The sequence below is a fragment of the Heterodontus francisci genome, chromosome 7 (assembly GCF_036365525.1).
Source record: "Heterodontus francisci isolate sHetFra1 chromosome 7, sHetFra1.hap1, whole genome shotgun sequence".
Taxonomy (NCBI): Eukaryota; Metazoa; Chordata; class Chondrichthyes; order Heterodontiformes; family Heterodontidae; genus Heterodontus; species Heterodontus francisci.
This window is the reverse complement of record NC_090377.1, coordinates 122136906-122153454: the sequence shown is the minus strand read 5'-3', so window position 1 is coordinate 122153454 and position 16549 is coordinate 122136906. Positions and strand designations below refer to the sequence as shown.

At 46.1% G+C, this 16549-nt stretch overlaps 1 protein-coding gene across 4 annotated transcripts in view; it reads right to left on the bottom strand.

Annotated features, from left to right (window-relative positions):
- The window catches only part of plekhm3 (pleckstrin homology domain containing, family M, member 3), a 110054-nt gene that overhangs the window by 70867 nt on the left and 22638 nt on the right, over window positions 1–16549 (bottom strand). For all 4 annotated transcript variants that reach the window (XM_068036077.1, XM_068036080.1, XM_068036079.1 and 1 more), the window contains exon 2: window positions 13243–14683. In XM_068036077.1, coding sequence (XP_067892178.1) covers window positions 13243–13828 — 586 coding nt within the window. In that variant the 5' untranslated portion in view covers window positions 13829–14683. The remainder of the gene's footprint in view (window positions 1–13242; window positions 14684–16549) is intronic.

Genomic DNA, 16549 nt, shown 5'->3' with positions numbered 1-16549 from the left:
TTCTTTACACTGGGAGAACGCTGGCAGCCTCCAGGCCAGTGATAACACACGGGATTTTATCAAGATTTTCTCACTTATCGTATTTCCCTAACTTGTGAGTTCTTACAACAAGGTCACCCATCCAGCAATTAAAGCCTGGCTCAGCGTCCAGCATTCGGACTCGGGTCGGCCTGGAGTGTACTGTTTGGTTTTGTATTGTTTTTGTTTTAGTCGATGATCTTTTTCTGTTTCAAAAATACGTTCGTTATTTTCGGGTCAGGCATTTAGAAAAATTAAAGGACTCTGGCCCGGGTCGGGTTGGGGTTGGGGTTGAGCCGGAGTCAGGTTTTAATTTTATACCCGAGCCAGGCTTTAGGGTCAATGAGTAGTGATCATTTAACAGGTGGGAATACAAGGAAACGGAGAAGGGCTGAGGGATTGACATAGAGATAGGCACGGAACTGGCAGAATGCACCCCAAGCAACTCCCTCGCTAAAGAAAAAAAAAAAATCAGTGGGGCTGGGACAGCACATCCCAGCCTTAGTGTCAGCAGGGCATTGTCATCGAATCATAGAAAGGTTACAGCACAGGAGGCGGCTATTCGGCCCATCATGTCTGTGCCAGCTCTCTGCAGGAGCAACTCACCTAGTCCCACTCCCCTGCCTTTTCCCCATCCTCCTGCAATTTTTTTTCTCTTTAGATGATTATCCAATTCCCTTTTGAAAGTCACAATTGAATCTGCCTCCACCACACACTCAAGCAGTGCATTCCAGATACTAACCACTCACTACGTTAAAAACCGTTTTTCATCTCACCATTGCTTCTTTTGCCAAACACCTTAAATCTGTGTCCTCTGGTTCTCAGCCCTTCCGCCAATGGGAACAGTTTCTCCCTATCGAGACCCCTCATGATTTCGAACACCTCTATCAAATCTCCTCAATCTTCTCTTCAAGGAGAGCAGGCCCAACTTCTCCAATCTATTCACGTAACTGAAGTTCCTTATCCCTGGAACCATTCTCACAAATCTTTTCTGCACCTCTCTAATGCCTTCACATCCTTATTAAAATGTGGTGCCCAGAACTAGACCAATACTCCTGTTGAGGTTGAACCAGTGTTTTATACAGGTTTATCATAACTTCTTTGCTTTTGTACTCTATGCCCCTACCTATAAAGCCCAGAATCCTGTATACTTTATTAACCACTTTCTCAACCTGCCCTGCCGCCTTCAGTGATATTACCCCTAGGCCCCTCTGCTCCTGCATCCCAATTAGAACTGTATCCTTTATTTTATATTGCCTCTCCTTGTTCTTCCTACCAGAATGAATCACTTCACACTTTTCTGCATTAAATTTCATCTGTCACTTGTCTGCCTATTCCACCAGCCTGCCCCACGTCTTCTTGAAATTTATCACCATCCTCCTCACAGTTCACAATACTTCCAAGTTTTGTGTCATCTGCAAACTTTGAAATTGTGCCCTGTAACCCCAAGTCTAGCTCATTAATATACATCAGAAAAAACAGGGGTCCTAACACTGACCCCTGAGGAACCTCACTATATACTTTCCTCCAATCTGAAAAAAACAACCGTTCACCTTTCCTGTCACTCAGCTAATTTTGTAGCCATGCTGCTACTGTCCCTTTTATTCCATGGGCTCTAACTTTGCCAACAGGCCTGTTATTTGGCACTTTATCAAATGCTTTTTGGAAGTCAATTTTCTTAGCCTCTCATCAAAGGACAACCCCCTCATCCTAAAAACCAATCTAGTGCACCACCTCCAAGGTAAGTACATCTTTCCTTAGATATGGAGACCAGAACTACACACAGTACTCAGGTATGGTCTCACCAAAGCCCTACACAATTGTAGCAAGACTTCCTTATTCTTGTACTCCAGACCCCTTGCAATAAAGGCCAACATGCCATTTTCCTTAATTGCTTGCTGTACCATGTGTTTCTTCATCTCCAAAGTCCTTAAATGTGTTGTTGCCTCCCAAATCCATTCCCATCTTTCCCAGAACTCCATGTCTGAATCCCTTCAGTCTGGTTTCCGCCCCTGTCTCGGTACCAAAACAGTTCTTATCAAAGTCACAAATGGCATCCTGAGTGACTGTGACAAAGGTAAACTTTCCCTCCTTGTCCTTTTTGACCCATAAGCAGCCTTTGACACAGCTGACCACACCATCCTCCTCCAATGCCTCTCCACTGTTGTCCAGCTGGGTGGAACTGCACTCACCTGGTTCCATTCTTACCTATCTATTCGTAGCCAGAGAATCACCTTCTATGGCTTCTCTTCCTGCTCCTGCACCATTACCCCGGGTGTCCCCAAAGGATCTATCCTTGGTCCCCTCCCATTTCTCAACTATATGCTGCCCTTCGGTGACATCATCCAAAAGCACAGCACAACTTTTCACATATATGCTGACGACATTCAGCTCTACCTCACCACTTCACTCGTCTCCTCCATTGTTGCTGCTAAATCATCAGACAGCTTATCTGGCATCCAGGACTGGATGAGCAGAAATTTCCTCGCATTAAATATTGGGTAGACCGAAGCCATTGTTTTCAGTCCCCACTCGAAACTCCATTTCCTAGCAACTGACTCCAACCCTCTTGCGGCAACAGTCTGAGATTAAGCCAGTCTGTTCGCAACCTTGGTGTCACATATGACCCCGAGATCAGCTTCCGACCTCACATTCGTGCCATCACTAAGACCACCTATTTCTACCTCTGTAACAATTGCCTGATTTCACCCATCTCAGCTCATCTGCTGCTGAAACCTTCATTCATGGCTTTGTATCTGTAGACTTGACTACTCCAACGCACTCCTGGCTGATGTCTCACATTTTACTCTCCATAAACTTGAGGTCTTCTAAAACTCTGCTGCCTATGTCTTAACTCACACCAGGTCCCGTTTCCCTATCGCCCCTGTGCTCACTGACCTACACCGGCTCCCAGTCAAGCATAAGGTCAGAAGTGTGGATGTTCGCTGATGATTGCACAATGTTCAGCACCATTCATGACTCCTCAGATACTGAAGCAGTCTGTGTAGAAATGCAGCAAGACCTGGACAATATCCAGGCTTGGGCTGTTAAGTGGCAAGTAATATTCGTGCTACACAAGTGCCAGGCAATGACCATCTCCAACAAGAGAGAATCTAACCATCTCCCCTTGACATTCAACGGCATTACCATTGCTGAATCCCCCACTATCAACATCCTAGGGGCTACCATTGTCCAGAAACTGAATGGGAGTAGCCATATAAATACCGCGGCTACAAGAGCAGGTCAGAGGTTTTATTTATTTATTTAGAGATACAGCACTGAAACAGGCCCTTCGGCCCACCGAGTCTGTGCCGACCATTAACCACCCATTTATACTAATCCTACACTAATCCCATATTCCTACCACATCAAGGGTGAGTAACCCACCTCCTGACTCCCCAAAGCCTGTCCAACATCTACAAGGCACAAGTCACAAGTGTGATGGAATACTCTCCATTTGTCTGGATGGGTGCAGCTCCAACAACACTCAAGAAGCTCGACCCCATCCAGGATAAAGCAGCTCGCTTGATCGGCACCCCATCCACAAACATTCACTCCCTCCACCACCAATGCACAGTGGCAGCAGTGTGTACCATCTACAAGATGCACTGCAGCAACGCACCAAGGTTCCTTAGACAGCACCTTCCAAACCCGCGACCTCTACCACCTAGAAGGACATGGGCAGCAAATGCATGGGAACACCACCACCTGCGTTCCCCTCCAAATCACACACCATCCTGACTTGGAACTATATCTAAGTTCCTTCACTGTCACTGGGTCAAAATCCTGGAACTCCCTTCCGAACAGCACTGTGGGTGTACCTACCTCCCACGGACTGCAGTGGTTCAAGAAGGCAGCGCACCACCACCTTCTCAAGGGCAATTAGGGATGGGCAACAAATGCTGGCCTGGCCAGCGACACCCACATCCCATGAATGAATAATAAAAAAAGTCTTAATTTTAAAATTCTCATTCTTGTTTACAGATCACTCCATGGCCTCACCCCTCCCTATCTCTGTAATCTCCTCAGCCCCATAACCCTCCAAGATATCTGCATTCCGCTTGTGCATAAAAGCAAAATACTGCAGAAGCTGGAAATCGGAAATAAAAACAAGAAATGCTGGAAATACTTAAAGTCTGGCAGCATCTGTGGAGAGAGAAGCAGAGTCAACATTTCAGGTCAGTGACCTTTCATCAGAACTTCTCCCTTTACCATCTTTCAAATTTGTAGGGGTGAAATTTGCATGCTTATGGGGAAGGGAAAGCGAGTGGGACTAAGTGGATAGCTTTTTCAAAGAGCATCAACAGACCGAATGGCCTCCTTCTGTGATGCGTCATGCTACTATATTACATGGCCTGAAGCATGCAAATGGAGTTGGGAAATTCCTGTACTGCATACATGCAGTCGAAGAACATAACACATTATTTTATTGCAATTGGAAGGAATTGCGGTCAAAACGTCCTGTGGTGCCAGCATTATAATGAAGAAAGTGCAGTTTTCTGGTCCATGTATAATAAAAGCACAATAAGGCATAATGATGATGTTGCCTCAGCATACATTTACAATCTGAACAAGTAAATAGAAGGAATACTGGCAAAAGACTGTTAAATTTCCACTTAGTCTACTACTAGGTTTCTGATCTCCTGCCACCTCTAAGTACCACTAGTGCCCAGGAAGCAGGACACCAATCAACAAGGAAAAAGACCTAGCAGTACTAACACAACACACCTGATTTATCTTGTTTCAAAATAATTTAAGCTCACTATTGGTGGGACCATAAAAACACTGAACTGGCCTAATTTTTATAGTCACAACCAAAATCTGTCCTGCGCAGGTAAGATTGGAATTATGGGATTCCAACTGTAATAATTTGTATTTATATAGCAGCTCATCAAATTAAAACATCTCAAATCACTTGATACAGTAAATATATTTTGTTGTCCACTGGCAGTTATGTAGACAAATAAGCCAGACATTCAGTGTCAGATATCTGCCACAAACCCAATTGGATAAATTCTCAGTTAACCTGTTCCACTCATTTAGGCAAGAGTTTATACAGGGTACGAGAAAAATTCTTTGTTCTTTAAACAGTGCTACCTTTAATGTCTGCTTGAACTATCAGAACTAGCACAACAATCCCGACAGAGCAGCACTCCCTCCATACTGCACTGGAATTCCTCTGCAGGTCATCACTTCACATATGCATAATCCATAAATGTTGCCTTTTAAATTAAAACTATTTAACTCACAAGCTAAACTAATGCCACATACAGTTCCAAATGCAACTATATACATACATTGTAGATATACTGGCCTAGGAGTGTAAATTTACCAGTACTGGACTCCAAGTGTAAAATTACAAGGCAAGATTACACAAACTAGGGTCGTATAGGATGATTTTATCAAAGTTTTCAGGATACTAAGGGGAACTGATAGGATAGAGGGAAACTATTCCTGCTAATTGGGCAGTCTAGGACTAGGGGACATAGCCTAAAATTTAAAGCCAGATCTTTCAGCAGTGAAGTTAGGTGACTCTTCTACATATAAAGGGTGACAGAAATTTGGAATTCTCTTCTGCAAACAGCAATTGATGCTAGATGAATTATTAGTTTTAAAATCAGAGATTGATAGATTTTTGTTAACCAAAGGTGTTAAGGGATGAGTGCAGCTCCAACAACACTCAAGAAGCTCGATACATCCAGGACAAAGCAGCCGGCTTGATCGGCACCCCATCCACCAGCTTCAAAATTCACTCCCTCCACCCCTGGTGCGCAGTGACAGCAGTGTACCATCTACAAAAAGCACTGAAGCAACTCGCCAAGCTTTCTTCCACAGCACCTTCCAAACCCCGCGACCTCTACCACCTAGAAGGGCAAGGGCAACAGACGCAAGGGAACACCACCACCTGCATGTTCTCCTCCAAGCCACACACCATGTCTTGGAACTATATCGCCGTTCCTTCACTGTCACTGGGTCAAAAACCTGGAACTCCCTCCCTACAGCACAGTGGGTGTACCCAGATCAGAATGTGTTTGATCAAAGCTAAGCGGTTCAAGAAGGTGGCTCACCACCAAACGCTGGCCTTGCCAGTGACACTCACATCCCATGACCAAATTTTTAAAAATTATATCAAAATAGTTGCTCAATTTCCAGAAGGAATTCCGTGAACAATGATCAGAAGTGGAACACTCGCTGGATTCATTCCTTCAAAATTCAGGGTCATAGTATCCCTAAAGCACCTGGGCTGAGATTAAGCTAACTTGACACTGACCACAGGACCTTCCCTATCTGTATGACCTTGGGCAATGTCTCCATCCTTACGGTAAATCTCTAGGTTTTGTTAATTTCTACATCCCATGACTTTATAAAACCAACTCAGCCATCTAGTCTTAAGTAGCAACATTTGCTAACCAGAATAAGGCTTTGAAAAAAAATTAAGTAGACACCTGTGGGATTCTGGAGTGAAGTATTGGTTTTGGTACAAGAAACAGCTACTGTGGTTGATTTGGTGTTGGAATCATTGAACCATAACCCTGCACGTTCTTCCTTTTCATATTACAGTCTAATTCCCTTTTCAATGTTTCCACCACACTCCCAGGCAGCGCATTCCAGACCTTAATCACTCTCTGCCTGAAAAAGTTTTTCCTCGTACAATCTGCTGCAGCAGCGTGTCAGAACGGGTACAATCTGCTCCGGCAGCATGTCAGACCGGGTACAATCTGCTCCGGGAATGTGTCAGATTGGATACAATCTGCTTTGGGAGCGTGTCAGATCGGGTACAATCTGCTCCGGGAACGTGTCAGACGGGATACAATCTGCTCCGGGAACGTGTCAGACGGGATACAATCTGCTCCGGGAACGTGTCAGACGGGATACAATCTGCTCCGGGAACGTGTCAGACGGGATACAATCTGCTCCGGGAACGTGTCAGAGCAGATACAATCTGCTCCGGGAACGTGTCAGAGCAGATACAATCTGCTCCGGGAACGTGTCAGAGCAGATACAATCTGCTCCGGGAACGTGTCAGAGCAGATACAATCTGCTCCGGGAACGTGTCAGAGCAGATACAATCTGCTCCGGGAACGTGTCAGAGCAGATACAATCTGCTCCGGGAACGTGTCAGAGCAGATACAATCTGCTCCGGGAACGTGTCAGAGCAGATACAATCTGCTCCGGGAACGTGTCAGAGCAGATACAATCTGCTCCGGGAACGTGTCAGAGCAGATACAATCTGCTCCGGGAACGTGTCAGAGCAGATACAATCTGCTCCGGGAACGTGTCAGAGCAGATACAATCTGCTCCGGGAACGTGTCAGAGCAGATACAATCTGCTCCGGGAACGTGTCAGAGCAGATACAATCTGCTCCGGGAACGTGTCAGAGCAGATACAATCTGCTCCGGGAACGTGTCAGAGCAGATACAATCTGCTCCGGGAACGTGTCAGAGCAGATACAATCTGCTCCGGGAACGTGTCAGAGCAGATACAATCTGCTCCGGGAACGTGTCAGAGCAGATACAATCTGCTCCGGGAACGTGTCAGAGCAGATACAATCTGCTCCGGGAACGTGTCAGAGCAGATACAATCTGCTCCGGGAACGTGTCAGAGCAGATACAATCTGCTCCGGGAACGTGTCAGAGCAGATACAATCTGCTCCGGGAACGTGTCAGAGCAGATACAATCTGCTCCGGGAACGTGTCAGAGCAGATACAATCTGCTCCGGGAACGTGTCAGAGCAGATACAATCTGCTCCGGGAACGTGTCAGAGCAGATACAATCTGCTCCGGGAACGTGTCAGAGCAGATACAATCTGCTCCGGGAACGTGTCAGAGCAGATACAATCTGCTCCGGGAACGTGTCAGAGCAGATACAATCTGCTCCGGGAACGTGTCAGAGCAGATACAATCTGCTCCGGGAACGTGTCAGAGCAGATACAATCTGCTCCGGGAACGTGTCAGAGCAGATACAATCTGCTCCGGGAACGTGTCAGAGCAGATACAATCTGCTCCGGGAACGTGTCAGAGCAGATACAATCTGCTCCGGGAACGTGTCAGAGCAGATACAATCTGCTCCGGGAACGTGTCAGAGCAGATACAATCTGCTCCGGGAACGTGTCAGAGCAGATACAATCTGCTCCGGGAACGTGTCAGAGCAGATACAATCTGCTCCGGGAACGTGTCAGAGCAGATACAATCTGCTCCGGGAACGTGTCAGAGCAGATACAATCTGCTCCGGGAACGTGTCAGAGCAGATACAATCTGCTCCGGGAACGTGTCAGAGCAGATACAATCTGCTCCGGGAACGTGTCAGAGCAGATACAATCTGCTCCGGGAACGTGTCAGAGCAGATACAATCTGCTCCGGGAACGTGTCAGAGCAGATACAATCTGCTCCGGGAACGTGTCAGAGCAGATACAATCTGCTCCGGGAACGTGTCAGAGCAGATACAATCTGCTCCGGGAACGTGTCAGAGCAGATACAATCTGCTCCGGGAACGTGTCAGAGCAGATACAATCTGCTCCGGGAGCGTGTCAGACGGGGTACAATCTGCTCCGGGAGCGTGTCAGACGGGGTACAATCTGCTCCGGGAATGTGTCAGACGGGGTACAATCTGCTCCGGGAATGTGTCAGACGGGGTACAATCTGCTCCGGGAATGTGTCAGACGGGGTACAATCTGCTCCGGGAATGTGTCAGACGGGGTACAATCTGCTCCAGGAATGTGTCAGACGGGGTACAATCTGCTCCGGGAATGTGTCAGAGCGGGTACAATCTGCTCCGGGAATGTGTCAGACGGGGTACAATCTGCTCCAGGAATGTGTCAGACAGGGTACAATCTGCTCCGGGAATGTGTCAGACCGGGTACAATCTGCTCCAGGAATGTGTCAGACGGGGTACAATCTGCTCCAGGAATGTGTCAGACGGGGTACAATCTGCTCCAGGAATGTGTCAGACGGGGTACAATCTGCTCCAGGAATGTGTCAGACGGGGTACAATCTGCTCCAGGAATGTGTCAGACCGGGTACAATCTGCTCCAGGAATGTGTCAGACGGGGTACAATCTGCTCCGGGAATGTGTCAGACCGGGTACAATCTGCTCCCGGAATGTGTCAGACCGGGCACAATCTGCTCCAGGAATGTGTCAGACCGGGCACAATCTGCTCCGGGAATGTGTCAGACCGGGTACAATCTGCTCCGGGAATGTGTCAGACCGGGTACAATCCGCTCCGGGAATGTGACAGACCGGGTACAATCTGCTCCGGGAAAGTGTCAGACCGGGTACAATCTGCTCCAGCAGCGTGTCAGACTGGGTACAATCTGCTCCAGCAGCGTGTCAGACTGGGTACAATCTGCTCCGGGAGCGTGTCAGACCGGGTACAATCTGCTCCAGCAGCGTGTCAGACTGGGTACAATCTGCTCCGGGAGCGTGTCAGACCGGGTACAATCTGCTCCAGCAGCGTGTCAGACTGGGTACAATCTGCTCCGGGAGCGTGTCAGACCGGGTACAATCTGCTCCGGGAGCGTGTCAGACCGGGTACAATCTGCTCCGGGAATGTGTCAGACCGGGTACAATCTGCTCCGGGAACGTGTCAGACCGGGTACAATCTGCTCCGGGAACGTGTCAGACCGGGTACAATCTGCTCCGGGAACGTGTCAGACCGGGTACAATCTGCTCCGGGAATGTGTCAGACCGGGTACAATCTGCTCCCGGAATGTGTCAGACCGGGTACAATCTGCTCCCGGAATGTGTCAGACTGGGTACAATCTGCTCCCGGAATGTGTCAGACCGGGCACAATCTGCTCCGGGAATGTGTCAGACCGGGCACAATCTGCTCCGGGAATGTGTCAGACCGGGTACAATCTGCTCCGGGAACGTGTCAGACCGGGTACAATCTGCTCCGGGAACGTGTCAGACCGGGTACAATCTGCTCCGGGAACGTGTCAGACCGGGTACAATCTGCTCCGGGAACGTGTCAGGCCGGGAACAAACTGCATCAAGCATAATTTCACAGAATTGAATTGTTACAGCACAGAAAGAGGCCCGTTGTATCTGCGCTGGCTCTCCGAAGGAGCAGTTTACCTATTGCCATTCCCTTGCCTTCGCGCCGTAGCCCTGCACAGCCTTCCATTTCAGATAATAACTCAATTCTCTCTTGAATGCTTCAACTGAACCTGCCTCCACCACACTCACAAGCAGTACATTCCAGATCTTAACCACTCACTGCATGAAAAAGTTTTTCCTCATGTCTCCATTGCTTCTTTTGCCAATTATCTTAAGTCGGTGCCCTCTTGTTCTCAATCCTTCCACCAATAGGAACAGTCTTTCCCTATCTACTCTGTCCAGACTCATGATTTTGAACACCTCTGTCAAATCTCCTCTCAACCTCCTCCTTCAAACAGTCCCAACTTATACAATCTATCCACGTAACTGAAGTTTTTTATACCTGGCACTACTCTCATGAACCTTTTCTTCACTCACTCTAATGCCTTCACATCTTTCCTAAAGTGTGGCACCCATAAGTGGACACAATACTCTAGTTGAGGCCGAGCCAGTGTCTTATACAAGTGTAACATAACTTACTTGCTTTTGTACTCTCTGCCCCTCCTAATGAAGCCTAGGAAGCTGAATGCTCTATTAATTGCTCTCTCAACCTGTCCTGCCACCTTCAATGATTTGTGCACATATACACCCAGGTCCCTCTGCTCCTGTACCTCCTTTAGAATTGCACTCTCTATACTGTTTTGCCGCTTTCTTCCTACCAAAATGAATCACTTCACACTTTGCTGCATTAAATTTTATTTGCCACTTGTCAGCCCATTCCACCAACCTGAACACGTCCTTTTGAATTTCTACACTCTGTTCCACACAGTTCACATCGTTGCCAAGTTTCGTATCATAGAAACGTAGAAATAAGGAGCAGGAGTAGGCCATTCGGCAATTCTGAAATTGTGCTCTGAACACCAAGGTTTAGGTCATTAATATATATCAGGAACAGAAAGGGTCCTAACACCGACGCTTGGGGAACACTGCTACAAACCATCCTCCAGTCTGAAAAACATCCATTAAGCACCACTCTTGGTTTCCTGTCACTCAGCCAATTTCGTATCCACGTTACTACTATTCCTTTTATTCCATGAGCTAGAACTTTGCTCACAAGTCTGTTGTGCGATACTTTATCAAAAACCTTTTTATCCCCGATTTCCTTTGCCCCACCATTGGCAGTCATACATTCATCTACCAAGGCCCTAAGTTCTGGAATTCCCTCCCTAAACCTCTCGGCCTCTATTTCTCCCTCTTCCTTTAAGATGCTCCTTAAAACTTATCTCTTTCATCAAGCTTTTGGTCACCTGTCCTAATATTTCTTTTTGTGGCTCGGTGTCAAATTGTAATGCTCCTGTGAAGTGCCTTGGAACATTTCACTATGTTAAAGGTGTTATATAAATACAAGTTGTTGTTGTTGTAAAAGCTCATTTGCATTCTTTGCAACAGTTTTAATTCTTTTTTTAAAACAAGGCTACTGTTGGCAAAATGCTTCCTATAAATGATAAGATGGCAAAAAATTGGAAATGGAGACTGCTCTCCACTCCTTGGAATGTAAGTGAGAGCTCCTGCCATTCATTAGTATCTCTCAGACTTAAAAACCATTACATTCAGCAGACACACTAATCCGCTATTTCTTGGATAATAGATGTATGTTTTGCCACTGCACTTTCCCTATTAATCCAATAATGCAAATTTTTGTATTTTCGGTCTCGGTACATGTCACTTGACTGCAGATAACAGTGGCCCATTTCTCTCTTTCCCTCGCAACCCCCCACCCCACCATTGACCATAAACAGCATTGCAAGGGATCTGCAATCAGCGAGACCAATAACACACACTCTGCAGCACCTTTTGTTGCACGAGAGAAAGCCTCATTCAGGACTGTATTTTTCTATCTCCATAATATGCAATGTGGCTTTTCTCTCTCTCGTCAAACTTCCATGAGACTTAACAGTACCTTTTTGGATTTAGCTAACTATAAACAATTCCTGCAATGATTATTCAATTCAATGCTGAGAAGTTTGCCCCCTCCTCTCTCGAAGGCACCAGTCCAAGTTGGGCCAACTGGTACCAGCTGCCCTCTGATAACCTCGCAAACCATGAGCAGGCTATTTGCCATGGAAGTCAGCACAAGGATCACTGGATACCAATCAAATGCAGGACCCCAGGCTGATTTCCCCCTCCCTTGCCCAGTGGTTTTAGTAATAATTAACTATCCTGTGTCAGATAACTTCCAGCATCTGGAATCATGTTTCAGTATAAGCCACCAGCTTCAGGGGAGCAGAGTAGAAAGCTGTCTGAAAATTAAAAAAAATTGACAATATATTGTATAAATTTCATGAATAATAAAAAGGTTGGGATGTTGTATGAAGGGGTAAGCCTGTTTACTTTCCAATCAATGTCAAGGCTTTGTTTGGTAATGTAAGGAGGTTTCTTCACTTGCCTGACAAGGAAGCACCGAAAACAGGACCCCTGCGACTAAACTGTAGTATAATCAGAAAGTGGAGCTACATGGGAACTGGAGGCGGCCATTCAGCCCCTCAGGCCTGTCCACCATTCGATTAGAACATGGCAGATATGTACCTTAATTCCATTTACCCACCTTGGTTCCATAACCCTTAAATACCCTTAGCTAACAAAAATCTATGAACCTCTGTTTTAAAATGTTCAAATGACTGCCCAGCCTCAACAGCTTTTTAAAGAGAGAAATTTACAAATTTCCACGATCCTTTGTATGAAAAACTGCTTCCTGACATCAGCTCTGAACTGTTTAGCTCTAATTTTAAGGTTATGCCTCCTTTTTCTGGACTATCCCACTAGAGGAAACTATCAAATAATTTAATCACCCTATCACCTCGATTAGATCACTCCTTAATCTTCTGTACTCAAAGGAATACAAATCTACTCTATGAAACCTGTCTCATAAGTTAACCATTTTAGCCCCAGTATCATTCTGGTGAATCCGCACTGCACCCCCCTCCAAGGCCAAAATATTCTTCCTGAGGTGAGATGCCCGAACTGAACCCAGAATGCCAGATGAGGTTCAAACCACAGCATTATACAACTCTAGCATAACTTCCAACCAACTTGAGATAAAAGGCCAACATTCCATTAGACTTTAGACCTGCCTAGCACTTAGTGCAGTAACAGGGAGGTTAGACGATCTGTGGTATGGGTGGCACTTACCGCCTTTGTTTTGAGCAGTCATTGTCACATCCCCATCTTTGCCAAACGAGGACGAGAAAGAAACGATAGAAGGAAGTATCTCTGAATCCAGTGGACAGTGGGCTGTTGCTGTCCCAGATTGCAACCGGTCGTGAGATGGAACAATGTCAGATTGTGATCGGAACAGCAGCGGCCGGCTGGCTGACCATTCTTCAGCCGGATTGCTCCTCCTAGCATGAGCCGCGCTGTAACTGTCAAAGATGACAGAGCCCTCAGTGTCCGCACCATTGGCCCATTGCTGTGTTGGCCCATTGGCCACTCTAACTGGTTTGCAGATGGGTGCATTTCTACGCACTTCTATTTGCTTCGCAGGCTCTGACTTGCTCATTTTCTGAGATGCAATTCTGGTGCCATCTCTCTTGTGTGACCTCTCACCCCTCACCTTTAGGACTTCATGCCCAATGATCACTGGGACTTCTGGGATGCCAAACACCTCCTGTTTTGGGAGATCCTCATGTTCTATCCGGTCATCAATGCCACTGAAAAGAAAGAACTCCTCAGTGGCCTCCAAAGCAGGGCTGATATCATCTGCTTCCAGTGCCTCCATTGGCTGCTGTCTTTAAACTCTGGGCTGAGTTACCAATGATTCAGTTATCAGTCCAAATGGTTTGATCAAAAGGGCAGCAAAACCAACTTGCACCGGTGCAACACCTTTATTCCCTTTAAAAGGTTCGTTGATGCCAAAGAAAGTCCTAGTCTTCCAACTCATCTATAAACAGCTGCAACAAGCCAGTTCCATTACTTATGGGCTATTCACTAAACCCTTGCACCCAGCACTGTACAGTCCTTAAAGAACCATAAGTAGGGCATGCCAATTTGACAGTTCAAGTCTAGTCACAGAAAAATTTGGAGTGGTTCCTTTACTCTGTTTAAAAGATCTGTAATTGGACACAGTGCTGCAGACTACAAAAGATGCTGAGCAAAGCAACTGAAAATATAAATCTAAAATTCTGACACCAGAAACAAAACATTCTTTATCGCCGAATAAAAGGGTTCATGTCTTCTGTTCAACTGGAAGCCTCTAACATGTTATCGAAGCAAAGCCTTGTTGATGGGCTGGTATGGTCTGCGAGTTAATGATGAACCTGGAATTCTTCAGTCTTTTCACTTCAGGAATCTTGCAATCTGTCAACAAACTACGATACGGTGTTGAGTGATTGGAGTTCATAGATCACAGCTCCATCTCAACAAGGCCTGCATCATACAACAAACACCACACCAGCCCATGGGAAAATGGTTGTAGACTGACAGTTTACAATCAATTAAGAGTATTTCTGGGTTGCCACATATGGGTCTTGTTTCTCAGGAGCTTAGCACTGAGGTCTGTCACAATAGTACACCATGTCCAATGTTAAATTCTCGTCCATGTTGGGAGTTGATTACAGACAGAACAGATCAACCCCTGAGGAAGAAGGAGAGAAGCATATGATTTTCATTTTGTGCTTACCACAGTGAAGACACATCAGACATTAAGTTATAATTTAGAAGCTGCAACAGCTACATTAAGAACATTATTTTGCACCTTTCCAATAAACAAAGATAAAGAATTCAGGTGGTTTATATATAGAATAATGATTACCTGGGAGTGAATTACAGGCTGGGTAAGAGACTTGGGGGCGTGGGGGGTGGTGAGAATGGTTGGATGGCGGGGTGGGGGGAGGGATGGATGGCGGCAGGGCCGGGGGGGGGGGGGGGGGGGGGGAGAAGAGTGAGAGGAGACGGAGAGTGGTGGAGGCAGGGAGTAGGGGAGTGGAGCCAGGGATGGCAGGAGGTGGGAGTGGAAATGGGGTGTGAGGGTTTTAAATTTTAAATGACCCACAACCATAAACAAAGGCACTCAGCCAGAGAACAACATTTCTTTTTTTATATGAATTATTTCCGCTGGCCACTTTGCTACTGTAAAGGAGCCTGAGGCTTGGGACTTTCCTATCTCACCCCAGCACACACCCTGTCCCCTTGGAGGGGCTCCCTCGCTCTGCCAGAAATTGATCAGAAGCTGTGCCAATGTTACTTACATTAACCTGCCACATCGCAGTTCAGATGGGATTACCATGATCTCCCTGATGCAGCAGGATATTTGTAAGAGGCCATCAATTTATGGTGATAACACATAGGGACACAAATGCAAAAGAATACTTAAGGAGTGGTTTAAGGTACCTTCTCATACAAACATTCACTCCCTCCACTACCAGCATACAGTGGCAGCAGCACGTATCATTTGCAAGATGCACTGCAGCAACTCGTCGAGGCACCTTTGACAGCACCTTCCAAATCTGCAACCTCTACTGCCTAGAAGAACAAGGGCAGCAGATGCATGGGTTCACCAACATCAGCAAGTTCACTTCCAAGTCAAACACCATTCCAACTTGGAAACATATTACCATTCCTTCATTGTTCTGCCCACCAGCACTAAGTGTACCTTCACCACACAGGATGCAGCAGTTCAAGATGGCAGCTCACCACCACCTTCGCAACGGCAACTAAGGATGGGCAATAAATGTTAGCCTTGCCAGCTATGCCCACACCCTGAGAATGAATTTAAAAAATAAAGTACTGCTGCTTCTTTTAAACTTTATCCATTTTAACTATCAGAAGTTCTTCCAGGTGGCGGAGGAACGATCAGCAACAACCTCTAATATAGTAAAACATCCCCAAATGCTTCACAGGAGCATTATCATACAAAATCTGACACTGTGCCATATAAAGAGATTGGAGGAGTGGTGAAATCCAACTTGGCTGAAGGTACAAAGCAGGCGAAAGCAAATCTGGTGCCCATTTTACCCCCCATCTGATTTCCTTTCCTATCGACTTCAATTAAAAGGAAGAATTGTAAGGGGTGTCAAACCTGTTGCTCATTCACGATGGTCTAGTTTGCTCTCCCGTCTAAAATCAATTTTACCAACCTGCTCCCACCAGTTGCACTCCAGTCATCTTGTTCCCCTCCTCAGGTGGATGCAAACATCCCATGTCACTACTGGAAAAAGATCAAGGGAGGTCTCCCTGATGTCCTGGCCAATATTTATCCCTCACTCATTATCACGAAAACAGATTTATCTGATCGTTATCACATTGCTGTTTATGGGACCATGCTGTGCACAAATTGGCTGGTTTGTTTCTTACATTACAACTGTGACTTCATTGGCTGTAAAAGTGCTTTGAAGTTGTGAAAGGTATTATATAAAAGCAAGTCTGTCTTTCTTACAATAATAGAATCATGGACTTATTGTCCTTCTTTTCAGAACACTAGCATCTCTTTTGCTGTTTTGGT